General features: G+C 40.8%; 1 protein-coding gene across 1 annotated transcript in view; it reads left to right on the top strand.

Moving 5' to 3' along the window:
- Positions 1-4489: 4489 nt before the first annotated feature.
- Positions 4490-24455, top strand: part of LOC149209907 (uncharacterized) — a 31281-nt gene continuing 11315 nt past the window's right edge. Inside the window, exon 1 of the mRNA XM_089398798.1 lies at positions 4490-5105. Coding sequence (XP_089254924.1) covers positions 4490-5105 — 616 coding nt within the window. The remainder of the gene's footprint in view (positions 5106-24455) is intronic.

Below are 24455 nucleotides of genomic sequence, written 5' to 3'. Positions count from 1 at the left end.
ATTAACATTGGATTTTTGTTAGAATACATTTTATTTTTCCTTCCTATTCCTGTACAAATGTTTAAGGATTGGGACCTTGGCAATTATATGAAACTAAAAATTTCTAAGAATCCTCTCATTTGTGCTTGAATGTTAATCTTGTTCTTACCTAGAGTTCTATGCTGGTTGGATGTTTAAATATTATCTTCTTAATCAAAGGAACCTAAGTTTTGCTCCCTATATCTATATTGTTTTAGCATGTAGAAGGGTTTATTTGATAAACTATAAAATTCAACATTAGATGCATATTTCCTGACATGTATTGCTCACCAGTTGGATATTGAACATGATGTCTTTATTAATCTTTTCTGAGGTAGCTTACAAGTGATTCCTCTGATAAAAATGAAATTTATGGGGACATTAATCTCAAGTTGGGTTTGGATTTAACACTTTGGCTTAATCATGTACAATAAAAACATACAAATCCTTGGCGGTAAATAGTAAGGTAATACTACTAATATGTAATGTACTATGATTCTAGAAGCATGGAGATTACAAGAGTTAGGTTTTGAAAGAGCTACAATGTGTTGATTGTAGGCCAACCAAGCTCATTACAGTGATTTCCCCACTGATGCAGGAGCATCTAGACTTGGGCCAGCAATATGACGGGGTGGTCACATGTTGTGGCTAATGCAATACTTGAGGAAGACCTCGTTGTTAAATTTGTGTTAATTTCAATAAGGGTAGCTAGTTAAGAGTGGTCTAGTTTAGTTAAATGATGATAAAGACTGAGTTATAACTGAATAACTAATTCTTTCATGTGCGGGAAGTAGTTAGCTATGACTTAGGAATAACTTTTCTGGCTGGAAAAAAATGGGAGAGAGAGGAGATGTGAGGCTTGGACAACCAAAGTTATAAGCCTCCAGGCAATTGGAAGGCCATGAAAGTTGAATATCTGGTCTGGCAAAGACAAAGTTTGTAAGTAGTTTTCATTGTTAATATGAAGACTATGTTTTAGAACTGCATTGATTAATTCAGAAATTGTGTATTTAATTCCTGTAATTGGGGCTTGAATGGTAAATCCATGTGAACTGAATGAAAGATCAAGGAGTGATGGATCATTGTTAATTTAAACCTCTGTTTGCATTAAAAGGGCGCATATCTATTTTAAGCTCTGTCTATTTTGAATAGGATCGTTTCATGTTTCATGCTACTGAGCAGCAATATAATTATGTTTTGAAAAGCATAAAGTAGGAACAGAGGTTTGAAATTCGATGTTAGAACCAAGGATAATTTTAGGGGCGAATGTTCGCCCTTTGGCGAAATTAAGGGGTTTTAAATATTTAGTGGGCGAATATTTTGTATCATAGTACATTTTTACAAATCACCTCAAATAGCCCACCTTATTTTAAGGGAGAGGGTAAAAAAGGTAAATTTAGCCCTTGAAATTAGGACTTACAACCTTCCATTCACCCATTTTCAAAAATAGGTTTTATTTAAGTGAATCCATTCGCCCATTTTCAAGAATAGGTTTTATTTAAGTGAATCCTATGGGCCAAATACCATATTTATAAAAGAGGTATGGTAAATTAATAAAAATATAAATAAATGAGAGGTATGGTAAATAAATAAAACATTTTTTATATTTACTCCATAAGTCACCTTATATACATGTAAGGGTGTAAACAAATAAAAATATAGGTAAAGTGGAGGTATGGTAAATAAATAAAACGTCTTTTTATACTTACTCAAAAGGTATGGTAAATAAATAAAAATATAAATAAACTAGACGTATCGTGAATAAATAAAACCTCTTTTTATATTTAGTCCATAACCCTCGTTCTATTTATGAAGGCTCAAGAAAGAGGTTTTATTTAAGTGAATCTTATGGGCCAAATACCATATTTGTAAAAGAGGTATGGTAAATTAATAAAAATATAAATAAACGAGAGGTATGGTAAACAAATAAAACATTTTTTTATATTTACTCCATAAGTCACCTTATATTTACGAACACTCAAAAAATGGGTTATATTTAGGTGAAACCTATGGCCAAAATACTATGGGACAAATACCATGGACTAGATTGTTATTAATACCATGCAAAAAACCATTATTAAACCTAATATTAGAATTAGTAAAATAAAAATGGCACATGGTATTGACCCATGGTATTCACCAAAATGGCACATGGTTTGACCCATGGTATTCACCTGGAATGTAGCCTATTTAAATGGGGGAATTAAACCAGCATGTAGCCTATGCTAAGATTCACTAGGAATTTACAAAGTTTTATTATTTAGTGAAAGACTCACCAAGATCTTACAAGATTTTATAATTGAGTGAAATATTCGCCATGCCTGGTGAGAGATTCGCCAAAAAATTATATATACATATTATATTATTGATAAAATCGCCTTCCGTTTTTCCTATATACCACGGAGATTCGCCCATTTATTATATTTATAAATTTAGGGGGGGTTCTTAAAATTTTCCCTGGTAGAACCATTATTGATTTACAGGCGTAGAGAAGTTTACATTTTGAATGGAAGGACATATAACGATTGCCGAGAGTTTAATTGGCAAATGGAAATCTCCTGTTATGAATCGTAGGCATTGAGTATTGGAATGTGTTAACTTTGTTAAAAATTAAACTGCGTTTTATATCTGGTTTGATAAGTTAAGTTCTGGCCTGAGATTGAACCATTGACACGTAGAATAGGGTAATGGAGCAGCACTGGCTTAATCGAAGTTGTCGCTGGATGTGCCATCGAATGAGGCGTTCGATCAAACAATTGACAAGTCGTAGTGTGATAACAAAATGTTTAATTCCATGTGGGAACTGCAGTTGATGTCGATTGTATTTATTGCCAGACGTGATAAGGCAGAGGTCAAATTATATAATTTCCGAAATAATGTTTTGAAGAAGTGGCAGATTCGACGGATGAAGACAGATCGATTTACATAAATCGATGCTCATTTGTGTTAGAATTCCTACACCAGGAGTCAAGGGCGCAGAGAAGGAGCTGTCAATTTGAGGATGATGGATGAATGGTAAGTCACAGTTCATCGTTGGGGAAAACCGGTACAGAACGAGTACCATAATGAAGATTGTTGAGTTTATGACTTGAAATTGAGGAGCTTCCGCAATTGAGGTGTGTACAAATTGCCAGAAGGAGTCTTAACTAGGCAAATGTTTACAGATGCATTTTTATATGCATGAGAAGAGTAAAGATTCTAGGTTTGCAGGGTAGACCTGCATCAAGTGGTATCAGAGCAGGAATAGCTCTGTGTGAAGAAACAAGTTTTTTTTTCTTAATTTGAGTTAATTGCATGTGATGAATGAATGCCAGATTTTAGAACTGATGAAGATTGCAGCGCAAATATGCAAGTGCAATTGAGGAAGTGAAGCAAGATCAACAGGATCTTGAAGGTGAGTTGTCAGATGATATTTGACTCTGGTTTGAAAGTTGTTTGCAGAATTCAGGTTGCAAGCATATTGAAGAAAGTCTTAGTGGGAAGAAGCAGATCACAGCTGTAGAGCAGTGATAGAGGAGTCCAACAAGGGATTCTAGGTGAATGTGGCAGAACCTAAAGATTCAACAGAGGTTGAATGAAAAGGGCAAGTGTTTTCTTGAAAGTTGTAGATGAGAGAAGCCTAAAGGAGCAGTGGAGAAATGCTCAAAAGGTTCCAGTAGAGGACCGGGTGATTACCAAAAGACCAGATCCGGAGGGAAGGATTGGTGAGGTAAGTGGCAGCAGGAGAGCTTGCTATTGTAGAGGCTTGGTGCAACTCATGGGTGAGAAACTCATGGTGAGGAAGATGACTATTGAAAGTCATAAAAGAGGGAGTAGAGGTTCAGAGAGAGGCCACAGTAGAAAGAGGGAGAAGGATGCCAAGGCAAATGGCATATGGAAGCAGTTGACTCATAAAGAGTATGAGAAAGAGAAAGCTGAGATAGCAGTGCATCTTGAGTTATTGATGGAGTTGTTACAAGAGAATGTGAAAAACCGGACACATGGTTGGACCATGAGAAAGAGGATGAAGTGGCAGAAGCTACACGCAAAGAGAGAAACGCTGATAAACATACAGTTGGCAGAAGAGCTAAGGAAGCTCGAGCAGATGTTGAGTTGTGGAGAACTCAGAGAGGCTGAGTTAAAAATGGATGTTTCCATTTGTGGCCCAGAACAGGGTGAAAGTCTGGGTGAAGAGACCAAAGAGGAGGATCTCATGAACTATTGGGATAGTTCAAAAGCATCTGAAGATGTGTTGGCGAGAGAAGTAGATGAGGCTATGCAGTGTTGCAAATTTTCTCACAGTTTATGTATGTTTGCAGGATGTGCGAAAGATGGTGAGCAGTCTGATGGAACTGTCACAAAGGAAAATGAAACGTTTGAGGTAAAGCCTGGTAGGGAATTCCTTTCAGAGAAGGAAGGTAATGATTTATCACAACAGGAAGAAATCACAAATGAGTTCTTGTTGGGAATAAGATAGCAATTCGAAGCTATTATGGAACAGGAGAAACGTGGAAATGCCGAAGAAAAATTCCAAGGAGGTAAACAAATGTATTTTTTTAATGAAATTGCTGACAAAAGTTTTCGATGTAATGATGCTGAAACTAGGATAACTCAGGAAGATTGCCAGAGTGAAGGTAGTGATGAAGTGTTAAAAAGATTTCAGAGGGAAATCGAGCTTTTGGAACGGTGGCTAAAGGAACCTGATGGAGGAGGAAAACCTATAGAGTCTGATCCAGGAGAAATTACGGTTACTATGCATGATAGAGATGAAACATTTTTAACATTTATGGAGTTGAATGAATGTCATAAATTTTTAAATAGTGATGTAACTGTAGGTACAGAAAATGACATTAACAGATATGATGTCGAAATCAGAGGAGTCGAGCAGAAGTTATTTGGCAGTGAGATGGAAGATCAGCAAGGAAGTTGTGTCTGTAGGGACATTAAAGAAACCGTGAATCAGCAAGATGAAGACGAAAGCAGCCAACAATTCGAAACAAGATCTATTGAAGTCCAGAAAGTCAATGATGGGAGATTGATGCCTGAAGCATCAAAAGAGACCGGAAGGTCCTATTTCTTTGAAACTAACAATTTATTGGTGAATGCAAGTATTTTTGCCGGTGCTGAGAAACATTTGACTCAGTTGAGTAGTCAAATGAAGGAAGAAGAAAAGGTCGAAGAGCTGCCACAGCCTACTGATAGTGAAGACGATGGAGGGGCCAAGACTGAAAAAAAAGGTCAAGAGGCCGCACAAAGGTGGGATTGAAGACTAGCAAAGGAGACGAAGTTGTTGAGGAAACCGACGTGGCAGTTTTGGAAGAAAACCCCCATTGCGCTGATAGCAAGCGTGGTGCCAGTAAAGAAAAGAAGAAGAGATTAAGAAGCGACTCCTATAGGCTACATGGGCCCATAACCCACAGGCCTGAAGATGGTTTTATTGGGGAAACCAGATCTTGGGTTCGCCCCAGAATTCGTTTTCAAGAAGAAAATTCTGTGGAGTTTGTTAACACCCAGGTTGTTCCCTATGACTCCCAAGGGAATACGGCCGGGGTAACCACTAACCAATCTTTTAATCACTGTTTCTAGCCAAACTGTGATCAGAGAGGGCTCTCTCTTTATGATTTGTATCTGTAATGATAATGTTTTAGGCTAGGTATTGAGCACAGGTTTTGTTTATATTTTGGTTGAAGAATTCCTTTCAGGTCTCTGTGATGTAGTCCTCAAAGAGTTAAGTGTCATTGGGCAATGGAGTCTGTGGCTGTAGGTGTCCAGAAACTTTGAGATGAACCGGTGAAACTTACAGGGCCATTTGGACGTTTTATAGAACAAATTTTGATTAATAACAGGAAACAGGTAAGACAAACAAAAACAATGAAAGCATTCAAGAATTTTCACTCACTTTTTTAAATGTTTCCACCGACTGGTTATGAGAAAAGACAGATGTCACAGGGGCAAACTTGAATCCCTGGGAATGTCTATCACAGCGAAAGATACAGTTTCAAAGTGCAGCAACTAAGAATTACACTTCTGTTACTGTATCTGAGGAAAACATGGATAATAGCTCAGTTTGAGTTCAGGGTAATCATGGATTAAGTCCTGGAACCATTCTTCTACTTTGCTATTAAGTGTAAAACATCTGAACAATAAAGGAGAACAAAAGACTCGAAAACATGTAATACAGAGATTTGAGAAAACTTATTGTTTTATGAAAACAGTCTGGAATCCTGCAACATTCACCATTCACCACAACGCATCAAAGTACACCAAGCTTTGGAAATTCCATTCTCCCTTTGTATTATTTCTCTGAGAATCTTACAGCAAGCGAGAGCTCTTCAAGGAAAATTACAACAACCCCTGCTCTATCATGCGCAGGGGTTTATATAGAAATAAGTATACAAAATATCTCAGGCATTGAGTCATCTGAGAGAGAGAAAATATCTTCAGTAGTGTTCAGAAAGTAGGCAGGGAGTTATTACAACGTTAAATGCAGAGTAAATGCCCTTTATGTCTGTCAGATGATTGTTTTGACTTTAAGGAGTCACTGAGTCGGTTACATTACTATGTATCGATCCTGTAGGTACGCATTTACTTTTGCCTGCGCAATGAATTTCTCGGCTTTGCCAGCTGCGTTTGTCTTTCCTGCTTTGTTGGCTGCTCCATCTGCTGAGTTGGCTCAGCTTTGACTTTATGATGCCCGCTGATTTTGCTTACTGTTCTTTCCATCAAAATTTATAGAAAAAACAGAAATTGATGCATGGCTTAATGTTTACAAAATTCTCTGGATGGCATCTGTCCACCATTCCTGTGTAGGAAGCTGATGCCTGAGGATGGCCTGCATTGTCTCTTCAGCTTCTGTATACTTGAAAAAGTTGGGGGCTACATCAAATAGATGATTCATTTCATTCATTATAAAAAGTAGATTTTCTATCTTACCATAGAAAATCTGTCCTGTGATGGGCCCTGTATCTTCTGAGGTGCTGGCCTTCTCATTTACCTGTGATGAGGCAAAAACATTCACTCTCTTGGCATATTCTTCATGGGTGAATAATCTCCCTCCATTGTTCAGCAAGCTAGGGAGTCCTTTACTTTCCAATACCCGAAACCTCTCAAAGAACCTGTTTACCTCAGTTTGCATATCCTGGGTTCTTCTGTCTAACGTTTGCACCAGACTTCTAAGAGTAAGAACCCTCTTGATCATTTGGATAGTATCAGTTCTGTTTGCGATTCCCATGATGGTCAACTGAGAACTTGTCTTATGATTGAGCACATTGATCATTTTTGTTGCAATTTCAGGCATGTTCCCCAATAAGGCCCTTGATGTTCTGATTTCCCTCTGCGCTTTTGGAATGAGCTCCAGTTGCTCATGGATTGTCTCAATGTATGGCCACTGGTTATTGATGGACTTACCAATATTGGACCATATCATTGCTCTGATTTCGGCTATGATTTTATCTAGCTTTAGCTCTTTCTCAAGCTCCTTGATTTTGTCTTTAAGAGCTTTGATTTCTTTGGCCTTCTCTCCTACTTCTCTTTTTGTTTTGTCATGCCTTTCATTCACCTTGGCCAGCTGCTCCTTAGTTTCATTCAGCTGCATCATTTGTGCTTCTAAAGCTTGTATTTCGCTTTTTAGCTTTTGCATGTCTAAGCTCTGATCTGTGCTGGTGGGTGCTGCTGAAGTAGATGTGGCTGGTTGTTCAACCTGCTGAGGTGGAGGTGCAGTAGTAGGAGCAGTCTCCTCAAGATTAATGACCTGTGGAGGGGGCTGAGATGTTTGCCCCTCTTGCGCTTGTGTTGATGATCCTTTCAGAGGTGCTTGTGTGGCCTCATATTGCCCCAATTTTTCTTGTGCCTTCAGAAGTTCTTTGTAAACAGAAATTAACAGAGCAGTGGAATCCTGCTCATACCTTTGTTTTGCCACTTCATCGGTCTGTGGATGGATAGTGGCTGGAAGTTTAACCTTCTTCCTTAGTGCAGCCATATCAGCATCTCTGATTTTTAAGATCTCTTGTATCCCTTTAATATCATTGGGATTGTGCCCAATCTCTATGATGATTTCTTCCAGGGTTTTGATCCTGTTGTCTTTGGCCTGAGAAGAGGCTCTCTCTAGCTCCAGCTGGGAAGCTGTAGCATTCAGACTGCTTGTTAACTTGTAGTTGTCCAAGGTCTTATCGGCCAATGAAGCATACACCATTTCCCCTGTTTGTTTATGCAACTCAATTTTGTCCATGGGGTGTATGTCTTTGGCAAGGACCTCTAAATTGGTCCTGAGATAATCAGCAGAAGACTGTGGCTTGAGTGCCGTAGGCATAAAATGACTCAATGTCAGTTTGCCCTCACCTACATCAAAAGCAGACATGAGTCTCTGCTGATTGGAAGGAGCCATGTTAAGTAGGTGATTGTATAATTGAACTTTGATTGGGTCACTCCTACTCTTAATGTCTATGAACTGCTGCTTTATGCTCACTCTTTCCTCTTTCTGCTGGCTGGAGGAGCTGACTTCCCCTCCCATTGTCCTGTCTAGTTCCTGCTGGGAGGAACTTGCTGAAATTTCTTGACTTGGTGGGCCCATGCCCAATGCTTCTCTGATGGCTATATCCTCTTCTGGAAAATCGTTGAGTCTTTGCCTTTTCTCTCCTTGATTGATAGAGGATGTCAAGGGAGTTTCTCTTTCCCTTTTCCTAAAGACAAATGTGTCCTCCTTTTGAGGGGTTTGGAGGACCGAGGCATCAAATGTAGAGTCTTGTCTTGTAGGCATGACTTGTTCAGTGGTCTGAGGAGTATCCACTGTTTCCTTTTGCTGGGCAGGCTGCTCCTGCCCTTGTTTTTCTTGCTGCTGTTCCTCTTGCTGTCCTATGTCTTCTTGTTGCCCTTGCTGTAACCCTTCTGCTTGTTCTTGTGCTTGCTGACTTTGTTTTTGCTGCTGTTCCTCTTGCTGTTGCTCTTGCTCTGCCTCCATTTCCTTTTCCTTTCCTTTTTCTGATACTTTTCCGGCAACTTTTGTAGTTTGCTGTGGAGTAGTTGAAGAGGAGGCTGCTGCTCCAATTTGTGTGCTTGGCAGTGAGGGGACCTGTGCATAAAACTCAAGGTCAGCCATCTTCTTTTGATTGTTCAGAGCTCTTTGATCAAGCTCTTTTTGAGTTATATCTTCTTCTAGAGTTCCCCTTTTCCACTTGCTTTGATTGGCATATTTTTCAATTTGGGGGAGGCTATGATGACCGTAAGCAGACAGTTTATATTTGAGTCTCCTCATTGTGATGAAGTTGTTGGGGTCATAGGGTTTCCATATAAAACTGTACTTCAAACCAAATCCCACCAGTATTCTATCTGCCTCCTTCCACCCTTCATCCCTTTCATTGTAGACTAAATGGCCAAGTTGGCTCTTGATTTTCAGCTGTGCTTTCTTGCCTCTGCCTGAGAAGTGGAACATATCCACATAGCCAAACTGCCTGAAGTATTCTAAGGCAAATAGCCTCATGGGCACAAATTTGGGTAGTCTAAATGGGGGTAACTCACACCCATATATTCTGATGACGGTGTGGTGTTGGTAAAGATACCAGTCCCCAATACTGTATACTTTTGACAAATGTAGGCACCTTTTCATGTCCTCTGTCAGTCTAGGAGGAGGTGAACCAATCAGTAGAGTCAAGGCTGGATGGATGAAAAGATCAATAAACTCACAGTAGGTGTATGGAGAGTAGCATGATACGTGGAAAACAGATGTCCAATACACTACTGATCTCAGATTGCCCTGCGCATCTACTCTCTTCTTTGGGAAGGAGAATTTATCATGCTGGAAGTATATGAGCAGATGATATAGGTAGGAGGTGTACCTAAACACTCTTTCTCTTGGCAAATTCATCAACTGTTCATGCATTTTGTCTGATATGTATGTTGCATAATCATAGTGGATTGGTTTCCTTCCTGGGGAGAACATAAGCATCATTTGTATAACTGTTTCATCAATATGTTCTATTGAATCATATCCCAGGATGGGACTGATCATGTCAACCAGGTCTTGGCCCAATTGATTGAGGTAAACGCAGTTGATGGGAGGAGTCTGCAAAGTGTCAGCCTTGATGAAGAGCTGGTTGACCTTAGTGATTTGGGCCTCTGTGGTTCTGGCTCCCTGTACTATTAAATCAGCTAGTGACAGAGGGACCAACTTATGCTCTGTCTGGAATTGCAACATCTCCCTGATGGCTTCAGGGGTAATGAGGAACAGGATTGAACCTTCAGCATCTAGCACTGCTCTCTGGGATGCATCATAGTGTTCAGCAACTATGTGCACAAGCTCAGGGAATTGATTAACCTGAGGAAGTTTGAATATTGGGAGGAATGACTCCCAAATTCCCAGGATGTCTGTCCCCCTCTCATGTTTGATCTTTATCTCGTTTAATATTTGCAGATGGAACCTGCTTCTGCTCAGCATTTCCTCTGCTATCTTGTAGTCCAGGTCTGCCAATGCTCTGGTGTCAAATGTTCTATTAGGAACATTTAGGGGAGCCACATTGAGGGCTATGGGAGCTACAGGGGGGTCCATGACTTTCCTTTGAGGTTTCTGTTTTGCTTAGGGATTGTGTCACTTATGTAGATCAATAACAACAGAGTTTCTTTGCAGAGAAGGGTGAAAGTGCCTGAGAAAAGGTGAATGCAGGGTCTGCAGCAGTTGAAATGCTGCTTTATGGCAATTAATAGCGAAGCTTAGCTTTTCTGGCACCTTTCAATGGTAAAATTTGGTTTCAAATGCGCCTGCCACGATTGCGCAGACAGGGCCTGGTTTTTTAGCAGAATGCCACTGGGAAAAGGCTCGGCTGGTGTTTTCCGAAGTGATAATTGGAACTTCAATGCTTTACTGAGGAATTCAGTAGTAAATTTCTGATTTTCGGCTTCCTTTAAGCTTCTTAAAGCGTTAAATAGATAATTGCAGGCGCACAGAGGATGAATGATGAGGAATACCTGGTAAAACAGCTAGCAGAGGTCGTGACCGCAGGTTGAACTGGTGCGCTGGAGGTCTTCTGGTCAGTTTAGCAGGTTGGTAAACAATTTGGACGTTGATTGCATGCAGAGCAGAATAACGACGAATACACAAAATGACCAAAAAACGCGAACTTTTGGCTAAAATAGACCTTTTTATGTTTTTGGCGCGAATTCGTGCTGACGTCAGCATGACGTCATTGGTGGGGTCAAGGTCGGATGACGTCATGCTGACGTCATCGGGTGACGTGGCGCTGTCTGGTTGGTACACGGTGGCGGTGACATGGCAGGACAGGTGGACCAATGGCAGGGACAGGGAGGTCGACGGGGCAGCGTACCTGGGTGACGGGGCGCTGACGCGTTGCTGATGCGGTGATGACGTGGGTAGGCGGGATGAGGGAATCCGGAAACCGCTAATGGTTTCATATCGTACCGCCTCTTGTACGGGGGCGGTATCCATCGGCTGTACCTCCGACGCGTGGTGGTGAGGACACGTAGCAGTGGGATGACGTCCTTCAAATACGGACGTCGGGAGATAAGTCTCGTACAGCGGATGAGCTCCGACATCAGGATAACCGTTGGATCTGCAGCGGATAATCGGACGGTGATCGGACGAATGAGATGACAGGGGGATAGTACGTTTAACTGTCAGGCGTCGGACAGACTCTGACACGACCAGGGCCGTCAGATCTGGAGGGTCTGATCTAACGGTCATCGGATGAGCTGACATGTGCGCTGTATACGGAAGCTGGCGGGGGTATATAATCGGGTTTTATATGATTTTCCAATGTAATTTTAAAAAACATTATATGCGCTAACCTTGGCTATAGGGCGGAAAAGTGGGTTTTCATGCTTATTTGCCCTTTGAAGCGGGTAAGGTGGGGATTTAGGATCTTTATGGGGTTTTTATGTGCAAAGGGGTAAAAATAGGGGAATTTAGCTCATGAAGGAGAGGGGGTAGCTGGCCTAGGCTCATCAACATGACCTGGTGTCATTTGATCCCTGACTCGAGACTTTATTGGCTATAATGCCAAAGGGGTGGGTATTTATAAGATTTTGGGATTTATACACCTTGGTGTTAGTAATATTAGGGGAAGAGGCGATATGAGGATTTATACAATAGAATTAGTGTTAATATGAATGAAGGGAGCAAATGAAGGGGATCTCACTGAGTTTATATGAAATTGATTTAGTTTTGAGAGTAGATCAAAATGAAAAGATTTTAGACAAGAAATGTGGCTTCTGAATGAACCAGAACCACCTAAAAACCATGATCTTTCTCCATAAATCTCAGCTAAAAGAAAGGGAATGTTAGTAATGAAATGAAGGGGGAGAGGGAGGTTAGTCATGCTCCCAGCTGTTAATCTCTTGCCTTGCTGCCCACCATCACCACCTTGCAATGATAGGGATACCTTTCTGCAACCCCAACTACCTACCCAGCTGCTTACCTAGCATTTTTTGTTTCTCCTTGGAGGGTGCACTTGGACTTGCAAACCCTTACTTGCCTTTTCTTTTCTTTGGCTTTTTGTTTATTCTTTTCTATCTACTTCTAACCTTATCTCTTCCAAGGTCCCAGATTGAGCTGTTGGAAACCTTTTCTTCTCTACCTAAACTACTTGTCTGCCAAGATTAGGCTGTTTGGACAGACTTCTTTCTCTATTCTATAACACAAAATTGAAACATGGCATGATCCAGGTTAAACTGTTGGATCATCCATCAAAATTTGTAATAGGGTCATCAACGTTTGAAATACTTTACACACCTTCTTGCTCTTTAGGAAATATGGGATCTTTGTGAACTCAAAGCAAAGCATATTTGGACTTTCTCTTGCCAATCATGAAATATGAAACCTATTGGTATAGGTATCCAACAGTGGCTCCACATGGGGATGGTTTTTCTTTTGAAAGACCAAGAACAGCAGGTCAGATTGCCTTGCTCCTTAGCTGCCCACACCAATCTTTGAAACTAGCTGCCTCAATGTGTCAAAATGGTGTGCTTCTTTCTTGGAAGACCTCTGATTCTATCAGCCTCTTGCTGCTTGGTGAATTACTTGGGAAAACTGCTCTTTACAATCTAAAACAGAAGATAATATGTACATCTGTATATATACAATGAATCTTTAGGTTCCACTCATGGGGAATAGTCAAAGTAGTGCTTCAGCATCCTGCCATTGACAGGACCTTCATCCAAGTCAGTTTCGGTCAAACTTTTGAGGAAGTAGGTGTTATTACCTTGCACTGCTTGGACAGCAAATGGTCCTATCCATAAAGAGTCAAACTTTCCATGCTTCCCTTTCTCTTCTCTTCTTGCATCCCACTTTAGAACTTTGTCCCCTACATTGAAATCTTCTGCTTTGGTTCTTCTATCAAAGGCCTTTTTCAGTTTCTCTTGTAGTATCTGCACTCTGCTGAAAACTTGTTCTCTGGTCTGCTGTAAACAAATTATCTGGTTAATCCTTCTTTGCATGTCATTTGGCTCTGCTTGGCTTTCTTGTAGAAGTTTCATAACCGGCACTCCTAGTGATGAAGGAAATCTGGCCTCTAATCCATAGACTAACTCATATGGGCTGGTCCCAATTGATCTTTTAGTTGTTAGTCTGTCTGCCCATAACGCGTTTACTAGTTTCTTGTGCCAGTTCTTTTTGTTCTCTTCCAGCACTTTCTTTATGATATTTATCAAACTTTTGTTTGATGATTCAGCAAGGCCATTTCCTTGAGGATAGTAAGCTGTAGAATGGCCCAAAGTAATGTGAAATTTATGGCAGAAGTTCACCATTTTCTTGGATCTGAAGGCAGCAGCATTGTCTGTTATTATCTTGTCTGGGCAGCCAAATCTAGCCAGTATATTGTTTTCCAAAAATTGAATGATTACTGAATCATTTGCTTGTCTGCATGGGGCAGCTTCAATCCACTTGGTGAAGTAGTCTGTTGCTGTTAGAATCCATCTGTGTTGCCCTGAAGATGAGGGATGAATTTCCCCAATGAAATCCAAGCCCCATTGTTGAAAAGGTCTCTCTGTTGCAATGGGCTTCAAAGGAAGTGGCAGCAGCTGTCTTTTGCCTTCAAACAGTTGGCATTTGTGGCATGAGGCTGTGAATTTCTTCACATCAGAGAACATAGTAGGCCAGTAATAACCAGCTCTCAATATCTTGTCCACAGTGGACTTCCAGTACAAATGTCCACCACAGTCTCCAGCATGGAATTCTTGCATGATATGGTTAGTTTCATTCTCTATTAGACAGTGCAGCAATATACCTTCATGGTTTTTCCAAAGTAGATTTCCATCCATCACACAAAATCTAGCTGTTTTCATTTTTAGGAACCTACACTTAGTTCTGGACAGTCCTGAGGGAGCACACAGGTTTTGTAACACATAACAGATATCAGAGTACCAAGGAGATTGTTCAAAGGCTACATTGATCTTTGGAGTCGCCAGCTCTGTTTCACTGTCCAGTTGGTTGATATCTAAGGCTTGGAAATTTGCTTCTGTCATTAATTTGGCCAAACCTTGCCCTTTTATCAGCTTTGTAGGCTTTATTTCAATGTCAAATTCTAGTATATTGGCAATCCATTTTCCTCTCCTACCCTCTAAGTTTTCTTGGGTGAGAATGTCTTTGACAATAGGACTTGGTACATAAGCCACAACATGGGAGTAGAGAATGTAAATCCTAAAGTCTTTAATAGCTTTGATCAAGGCATAGGCTTGTTTTTCCATTATTTGGTACTTTAGAGGAGCATCTCTAAGAGCTCTGCTGAAAAAGGCAATAGGTTTCTCATTCCCTTGGTCATCTTTCTGTAATAAAACAGCAGCAATAGTATGTTGGGAGGCAAAGGAGAAAATGATGAAGTCTCTGTCAAACTGCGGATTGGTTAACACTGGGGTTTGAGTCAAGGCCAACTTTATACTTTCAAAGGCTTGTTTTGCTTCAACAGTCCATTTGACCTTTGAATCTTTCTTTAGCATATTGTTTAGTAATCTGATTAACTCTGCTAAATTTGGGATAAACCTCCTTAAAAAATTGATTTTCCCTAAGAATCCTTGCAATTCCTTGACATTCCTTGGGTGAGGCATTTGTAGGATAGCTTGTATCCTATCTGGATCAATTCTTATGCCATTTTTTGAAATAATATGCCCTAGAAGTTTCCCTTCTTCCAAGCCAAATAATGACTTCTTGGGGTTTAAGGAAATACCATATTTCCTGCATGTTATGAAAATCTGTCTTAAATGTTTCAAGTGTTCTTGGTCAGATTTTGAAAAGGGTGTAAGATCATCTAAGTAAATGACCAAGAAGTCATGAATCTCTTTTGCAAAAGCAATGTCCATTGCTCTTTGAAACGTTGCCCCTGCATTTTTCAATCCAAATGGCATTTTCACATACTTGAAAGTTCCCCATGGGGTTGTAAATGCAGTTTTGTCTTGATCATCAGGGTGTACTAGGATTTGATTGAAGCCTGAGAATCCATCAAGCAATGATATCCTTGAAGCCCCTACTACTCTTTGAAGAATGTGATCCATTTTGGGTAAGGGGTAGTTGTCTTTGAGTGACACTTGATTTAAATTTCTTAAGTCTACACAAAGTCTAATCTCACCAGTTTTCTTTCTTGTAGGGACCAAATTTGAAATCCATTCAGAGAACCTAATTGGTGCTATGATACCAGCTTTGAACATTTTATGCAACTCTTTTTCAATGGAAGGAAGGAGCACAGGATTGATTCTTCTCAGTTTTTGTTTGAATGGTTTTTGATTAGGCTTGAGGGGAATGGTATGCTGGATGACAGAGGTATCATAAGACTTCAAGTCCTCATAACCCCAAGCAAAAACATCTTGAAATTCTCTAAAGAGATCAATGTATTTGGGCTTTTGATCAGGGGGCAAAGAGGCAGATAGCTTTATTATTTTAGGCTTGTCAACAGTACCAATGTTGCATTCTTCAACTCTTGCATCCAATGGCTGCATCTTTGGCTTTCTAGGGATGTCATTTGAGTCAAAAATATCCTCTAGTGGGGTAAGGCCCACAGGAAGGAAATTGTCTTTGAGTTGTATGATTTCAGCCTCAATGCTACTCATCTCTTCACAGTCAATTTGGTTAATTTGCTGAATGTTTTCTTTGTTGAAAATGGTTGGACTGAGTAATTGTTTGGCTGTTCTAGGTGACATTGGGTGGGCAGACTGTTGAAACTGTAATTGTGATGGACTTGCTCCATCAAATATTTGTGATTGACTTGCCGTCTCAAGCATTTGTGATTGACTTGCTGTCTCAAGGTCAATATTTAATCCTGTGAACTCTTGTTGCAAGGTTAAAAAGTTGTTTATTTGCATGTCATTCTCAAATACTTGCCACTCTTTGACATTGTTTGGAATAGAAGGCCTATATTTGACCTCTGCCGTGAAACAATTGTTGGGTTCCAATGGGAATTTGAAGGTGCTGGCAAATGTTGCCAAGCTGTGTGCATGGAGATTGTGGCCCCTTGGAATTTTTGTGATAACAAACTCGGAGAAAGTCTCTAATATTTCAATTACAGCAGACCTATAGGACCTCAATCTTTTGTCATTGGTAACAAAATTTCCTTTCACTTGTTGAATTACTAGATCAGAGTCTCCCATGATGGAGAGTTTAGGAGCCTGTAGTGATTTTGCTAGCTTTAGGCCCAACAGCAGAGCTTCATATTCTGCCATGTTGTTAGTGCATCTAAACTTCAATCTGTAAGCCCTACCTTCTGCATAATCTTTCTCTTTATTATGTATCCATACTCCAGCCCCTGCCCCTAACTTGTTGACTGAGCCATCAAACTCTAGAACCCACAGAATATCTTGCTGAACAGGAGATTTAAAATTCTGTTCATGGGATGGCAATGTGAGCATGAGTTGGGGTTTCTTTTCCCATTTGTTTCCTAGGATAATTTCATCATTTGTTTGACAATCTTTAACAACTAGAGGAGGGTTAATGTGTATTGTTGGGCTGATTGAAGTTTGGCAGGTGCTACTTGTTTGATCAATGTTTTGTTCTTGTATGAGTGTTTCGGTCTTAATGTCATTGTTTGAGAGGCTTGCGCTGTCATTGAAGAGGATGAAGGAGTCTATGTCCGAATGGACAGCATATATTGGAAAATTTTGAGGCTTTTCTTCACTGCTGACCATATACTTCATGAGTGTTTCCCTATAAAGTCTTTTTGGTTGCCCAAAGACAGAGATGGTTGCATATGACATATCTAATTGCAGGGAGCCTTGGAGCTTGGCTCCCCATGATCTTGATAAGAGCATCCCGTATTTGGGTGGGATATCAGCAACTACAACATCCATTAATATGGTTTTGTTGGGAAATTGAACCAGGGACACACATAAATCTTTTATTAGGCCCAAACATTTGACTTGACTAGAATCAAAAGAAAACAGGTCTTTGTATGGTCTTGTTATATCCAAGTTTAATCTTTCCATGACAGCTTTTGGCATAAGGTTGTGAGAGGCACCTGAGTCAAACATTGCATTGTGCAGTATTTTATCATGTACATGCAGGCTGACATAAAAAGGTAAAACCCCTGTGACTACTGTTTTTCCATCTACCTCTGGGCCAAACAGTAATTCTGGAGTGTCATCTAGCACATTTACATCATCTTTACTATTGGTGAGCTGTAGGGATTTCTTTATCTGTTGCTTGTATACGTCATGCTTGGCTAGCTCTGAGAGGGGAATTGCTACCTTTAACTTGCCAATCTCTGCTCCTAGGTCAAAGGGTTTGTCAACTTGGGTTTTGGAGTCACGGGTAGCAGTTCTTTCTTTGTTCATTAAATCTTCTTGTTGGATTTCATCTTGATTCTGAAACCTGCCCCTTATACTCATGTCTTGAGGGGTGATGTTTGGGTTAGGGTGAGAGGACGGGGTCGCCATGGGCTGTTGTAGTGGGGACAGTAGTTCAGTAACCTCCTCAACCACTACTTCAGTGACCATGGTTTCTTTGGACTGCTGTTTCTCCTTTGTCTTTTCAGGCTGATTTGCATTCACAGTCCTACTCCTTAGTTTGTATTGCTTGTGGACTTCATAGACAGCAGTGTCATATCCTTGTTTAAAGTCAAAGGATTCTCCTGATTTTGTTTGGAATGTTTTGCTTTCATCCTCCTCATGGTCTTCTTGTGTTAAGAAAACATGGCTTTTACCATCCAGACCCATTAAGTTGATTTCAGGATCTTCATTGAGCTGATTGGCTACGGAAGTTTCTGCATAGTTTTCTTGAAAAGGGGGTCTAATATCTTGGTCTGCACTTGTTTTTCCTATGTTTGGGTTCTGAGTTCTCCTAAAATTTGGGTTTCTAGGAGGGTTGCTTTGTGAGGCCTCCCATGATGATTTTCTTTCAACTGATTCCACTCTTTCACCCAGTCTCTTCATGCTGTTTAGTATAGCATCCAACTTTTGATCAAAACCTGAGGGCTCTTCTCTGAAGCCAGCCTTCTTTTCCAGCTTTGCCCTGTTTCTCTTGGCAATTAGGTTGGCCTCTACAGTGACTGCAACTCTTTGAGCTTCTGCAAGGGTTGGAGGATCTCTTTCTTTCAGCTGATAGGCCATATCAGAATCAAAACCATCAGGGAAGTTATACAGGGCCAAATCAGGAGGGGGCCTTAAATTCTGGGGGATAGCATTATATACATTGTTAAACCTAGCACAATATTCCAAAACTGTTTCTTGAGGACCTCTTTTGATAGTGTTATATTCACCAAGTATGTGGAGTGGATCTTTCTTTTTCTCCCATCTGTTGGTAAACTCTTGGTACAGGACCTCAGGGGTTGCAATGGAATTTGCATTCAGGGATCTAAACCAAGTTCTGACATCCCCGGTTAAGCTTTGAACAAAAATTCTCATCCTGACACTGTCATCATCTATTTCATAGGTCTCAAAGTGATCTTGCATCTTCTTAGCATGCTGGACAGCTGTCAAAGGGCCATGGGAGTCAAAAAATGAAATTTTGGTTTGGTAGTCTTGGGGTAGAGCCGGTGCATTGGCTGGTATCTGCAGAGGTGCATATCTGTTAGCCATGTTTATGGGGTTTATGGGGTTAATAGGAACAAATGGGACAGCAGGGATAACAGGTGTAACAGGGTTAATAGGATGGGTAATAAGCGGGGAACTGTTTGAGGGAGTATGTGCAGATGGTGAGAATGGGGGAGGAGGACTTTGAGGGGTTGATGATGAACTAGGGGAATTAGGTGTGGAACGGAAAAGGACTTTGCAAGGAGTTGGAATGAGGATAGGTTGGTCTGAACTTATATCTGAATCAGCAGGCTTCTCCTGCTTTTGCTGTCTCCTTATGTTCTTTGGAATGATATTTGGGTTATCAACAACGATGGGTTGATTAGGGTCAGGGTTTGCCCTAGTGTGCCTTGGGTTTCTTTTGGGAGCCAGCTTCTAAGTATTCTTTTAGAACTTTATACAGGAGGTTATATATGTACAAGGACTAGGTAAGGATTCTGGAATGACTATAGATGTTTCAAAGCTAGGATGAAGATTCCCTAGTTAGCTCTTCCCTAAAGCTGTCCCTGTGTTTTGCAGAAACAGTCCTAAGGCCTCTTGGCTAGTTTCAGGCTTGATGGTAGCTTTGGAAGATAGATAGTAATTGAGAAAATCTTGATAGTCCCCAGTGGAGTCGCCAATTATGTTAACACCCAGGTTGTTCCCTATGACTCCCAAGGGAATACGGCCGGGGTAACCACTAACCAATCTTTTAATCACTGTTTCTAGCCAAACTGTGATCAGAGAGGGCTCTCTCTTTATGATTTGTATCTGTAATGATAATGTTTTAGGCTAGGTATTGAGCACAGGTTTTGTTTATATTTTGGTTGAAGAATTCCTTTCAGGTCTCTGTGATGTAGTCCTCAAAGAGTTAAGTGTCATTGGGCAATGGAGTCTGTGGCTGTAGGTGTCCAGAAACTTTGAGATGAACCGGTGAAACTTACAGGGCCATTTGGATGTTTTATAGAACAAATTTTGATTAATAACAGGAAACAGGTAAGACAAACAAAAACAATGAAAGCATTCAAGAATTTTCACTCACTTTTTTAAATGTTTCCACCGACTGGTTATGAGAAAAGACAGATGTCACAGGGGCAAACTTGAATCCCTGGGAATGTCTATCACAGCGAAAGATACAGTTTCAAAGTGCAGCAACTAAGAATTACACTTCTGTTACTGTATCTGAGGAAAACATGGATAATAGCTCAGTTTGAGTTCAGGGTAATCATGGATTAAGTCCTGGAACCATTCTTCTACTTTGCTATTAAGTGTAAAACATCTGAACAATAAAGGAGAACAAAAGACTCGAAAACATGTAATACAGAGATTTGAGAAAACTTATTGTTTTATGAAAACAGTCTGGAATCCTGCAACATTCACCATTCACCACAACGCATCAAAGTACACCAAGCTTTGGAAATTCCATTCTCCCTTTGTATTATTTCTCTGAGAATCTTACAGCAAGCGAGAGCTCTTCAAGGAAAATTACAACAACCCCTGCTCTATCATGCGCAGGGGTTTATATAGAAATAAGTATACAAAATATCTCAGGCATTGAGTCATCTGAGAGAGAGAAAATATCTTCAGTAGTGTTCAGAAAGTAGGCAGGGAGTTATTACAACGTTAAATGCAGAGTAAATGCCCTTTATGTCTGTCAGATGATTGTTTTGACTTTAAGGAGTCACTGAGTCGGTTACATTACTATGTATCGATCCTGTAGGTACGCATTTACTTTTGCCTGCGCAATGAATTTCTCGGCTTTGCCAGCTGCGTTTGTCTTTCCTGCTTTGTTGGCTGCTCCATCTGCTGAGTTGGCTCAGCTTTGACTTTATGATGCCTGCTGATTTTGCTGACTGTTCTTTCCATCAAAATTTATAGAAAAAACAGAAATTGATGCATGGCTTAATGTTTACAAAATTCTCTGGATGGCATCTGTCCACCATTCCTGTGTAGGAAGCTGATGCCTGAGGATGGCCTGCATTGTCTCTTCAGCTTCTGTATACTTGAAAAAGTTGGGGGCTACATCAAATAGATGATTCATTTCATTCATTATAAAAAGTAGATTTTCTATCTTACCATAGAAAATCTGTCCTGTGATAGGCCCTGTATCTTCTGAGGTGCTGGCCTTCTCATTTACCTGTGATGAGGCAAAAACATTCACTCTCTTGGCATATTCTTCATGGGTGAATAATCTCCCTCCATTGTTCAGCAAGCTAGGGAGTCCTTTACTTTCCAATACCCGAAACCTCTCAAAGAACCTGTTTACCTCAGTTTGCATATCCTGGGTTCTTCTGTCTAACGTTTGCACCAGACTTCTAAGAGTAAGAACCCTCTTGATCATTTGGATAGTATCAGTTCTGTTTGCGATTCCCATGATGGTCAACTGAGAACTTGTCTTATGATTGAGCACATTGATCATTTTTGTTGCAATTTCAGGCATGTTCCCCAATAAGGCCCTTGATGTTCTGATTTCCCTCTGCGCTTTTGGAATGAGCTCCAGTTGCTCATGGATTGTCTCAATGTATGGCCACTGGTTATTGATGGACTTACCAATATTGGACCATATCATTGCTCTGATTTCGGCTATGATTTTATCTAGCTTTAGCTCTTTCTCAAGCTCCTTGATTTTGTCTTTAAGAGCTTTGATTTCTTTGGCCTTCTCTCCTACTTCTCTTTTTGTTTTGTCATGCCTTTCATTCACCTTGGCCAGCTGCTCCTTAGTTTCATTCAGCTGCATCATTTGTGCTTCTAAAGCTTGTATTTCGCTTTTTAGCTTTTGCATGTCTAAGCTCTGATCTGTGCTGGTGGGTGCTGCTGAAGTAGATGTGGCTGGTTGTTCAACCTGCTGAGGTGGAGGTGCAGTAGTAGGAGCAGTCTCCTCAAGATTAATGACCTGTGGAGGGGGCTGAGATGTTTGCCCCTCTTGCGCTTGTGTTGATGATCCTTTCAGAGGTGCTTGTGTGGCCTCATATTGCCCCAATTTTTCTTGTGCCTTCAGAAGTTCTTTGTAAACAGAAATTAACAGAGCAGTGGAATCCTGCTCATACCTTTGTTTTGCCACTTCATCGGTCTGTGGATGGATAGTGGCTGGAAGTTTAACCTTCTTCCTTAGTGCAGCCATATCAGCATCTCTGATTTTTAAGATCTCTTGTATCCCTTTAATATCATTGGGATTGTGCCCAATCTCTATGATGATTTCTTCCAGGGTTTTGATCCTGTTGTCTTTGGCCTGAGAAGAGGCTCTCTCTAGCTCCAGCTGGGAAGCTGTAGCATTCAGACTGCTTGTTAACTTGTAGTTGTCCAAGGTCTTATCGGCCAATGAAGCATACACCATTTCCCCTGTTTGTTTATGCAACTCAATTTTGTCCATGGGGTGTATGTCTTTGGCAAGGACCTCTAAATTGGTCCTGAGATAATCAGCAGAAGACTGTGGCTTGAGTGCCGTAGGCATAAAATGACTCAATGTCAGTTTGCCCTCACCTACATCAAAAGCAGACATGAGTCTCTGCTGATTGGAAGGAGCCATGTTAAGTAGGTGATTGTATAATTGAACTTTGATTGGGTCACTCCTACTCTTAATGTCTATGAACTGCTGCTTTATGCTCACTCTTTCCTCTTTCTGCTGGCTGGAGGAGCTGACTTCCCCTCCCATTGTCCTGTCTAGTTCCTGCTGGGAGGAACTTGCTGAAATTTCTTGACTTGGTGGGCCCATGCCCAATGCTTCTCTGATGGCTATATCCTCTTCTGGAAAATCGTTGAGTCTTTGCCTTTTCTCTCCTTGATTGATAGAGGATGTCAAGGGAGTTTCTCTTTCCCTTTTCCTAAAGACAAATGTGTCCTCCTTTTGAGGGGTTTGGAGGACCGAGGCATCAAATGTAGAGTCTTGTCTTGTAGGCATGACTTGTTCAGTGGTCTGAGGAGTATCCACTGTTTCCTTTTGCTGGGCAGGCTGCTCCTGCCCTTGTTTTTCTTGCTGCTGTTCCTCTTGCTGTCCTATGTCTTCTTGTTGCCCTTGCTGTAACCCTTCTGCTTGTTCTTGTGCTTGCTGACTTTGTTTTTGCTGCTGTTCCTCTTGCTGTTGCTCTTGCTCTGCCTCCATTTCCTTTTCCTTTCCTTTTTCTGATACTTTTCCAGCAACTTTTGTAGTTTGCTGTGGAGTAGTTGAAGAGGAGGCTGCTGCTCCAATTTGTGTGCTTGGCAGTGAGGGGACCTGTGCATAAAACTCAAGGTCAGCCATCTTCTTTTGATTGTTCAGAGCTCTTTGATCAAGCTCTTTTTGAGTTATATCTTCTTCTAGAGTTCCCCTTTTCCACTTGCTTTGATTGGCATATTTTTCAATTTGGGGGAGGCTATGATGACCGTAAGCAGACAGTTTATATTTGAGTCTCCTCATTGTGATGAAGTTGTTGGGGTCATAGGGTTTCCATATAAAACTGTACTTCAAACCAAATCCCACCAGTATTCTATCTGCCTCCTTCCACCCTTCATCCCTTTCATTGTAGACTAAATGGCCAAGTTGGCTCTTGATTTTCAGCTGTGCTTTCTTGCCTCTGCCTGAGAAGTGGAACATATCCACATAGCCAAACTGCCTGAAGTATTCTAAGGCAAATAGCCTCATGGGCACAAATTTGGGTAGTCTAAATGGGGGTAACTCACACCCATATATTCTGATGACGGTGTGGTGTTGGTAAAGATACCAGTCCCCAATACTGTATACTTTTGACAAATGTAGGCACCTTTTCATGTCCTCTGTCAGTCTAGGAGGAGGTGAACCAATCAGTAGAGTCAAGGCTGGATGGATGAAAAGATCAATAAACTCACAGTAGGTGTATGGAGAGTAGCATGATACGTGGAAAACAGATGTCCAATACACTACTGATCTCAGATTGCCCTGTGCATCTACTCTCTTCTTTGGGAAGGAGAATTTATCATGCTGGAAGTATATGAGCAGATGATATAGGTAGGAGGTGTACCTAAACACTCTTTCTCTTGGCAAATTCATCAACTGTTCATGCATTTTGTCTGATATGTATGTTGCATAATCATAGTGGATTGGTTTCCTTCCTGGGGAGAACATAAGCATCATTTGTATAACTGTTTCATCAATATGTTCTATTGAATCATATCCCAGGATGGGACTGATCATGTCAACCAGGTCTTGGCCCAATTGATTGAGGTAAACGCAGTTGATGGGAGGAGTCTGCAAAGTGTCAGCCTTGATGAAGAGCTGGTTGACCTTAGTGATTTGGGCCTCTGTGGTTCTGGCTCCCTGTACTATTAAATCAGCTAGTGACAGAGGGACCAACTTATGCTCTGTCTGGAATTGCAACATCTCCCTGATGGCTTCAGGGGTAATGAGGAACAGGATTGAACCTTCAGCATCTAGCACTGCTCTCTGGGATGCATCATAGTGTTCAGCAACTATGTGCACAAGCTCAGGGAATTGATTAACCTGAGGAAGTTTGAATATTGGGAGGAATGACTCC

The sequence above is a fragment of the Pinus tabuliformis genome, chromosome 1_2 (assembly GCF_031772625.1).
Source record: "Pinus tabuliformis cultivar Carrire ecotype Pingquan chromosome 1_2, CPIR1, whole genome shotgun sequence".
NCBI lineage: Eukaryota > Viridiplantae > Streptophyta > Pinopsida > Pinales > Pinaceae > Pinus > Pinus tabuliformis.
Note: the sequence above shows the minus strand (reverse complement) of the source record. Positions and strands in the feature narration are given on the sequence as shown.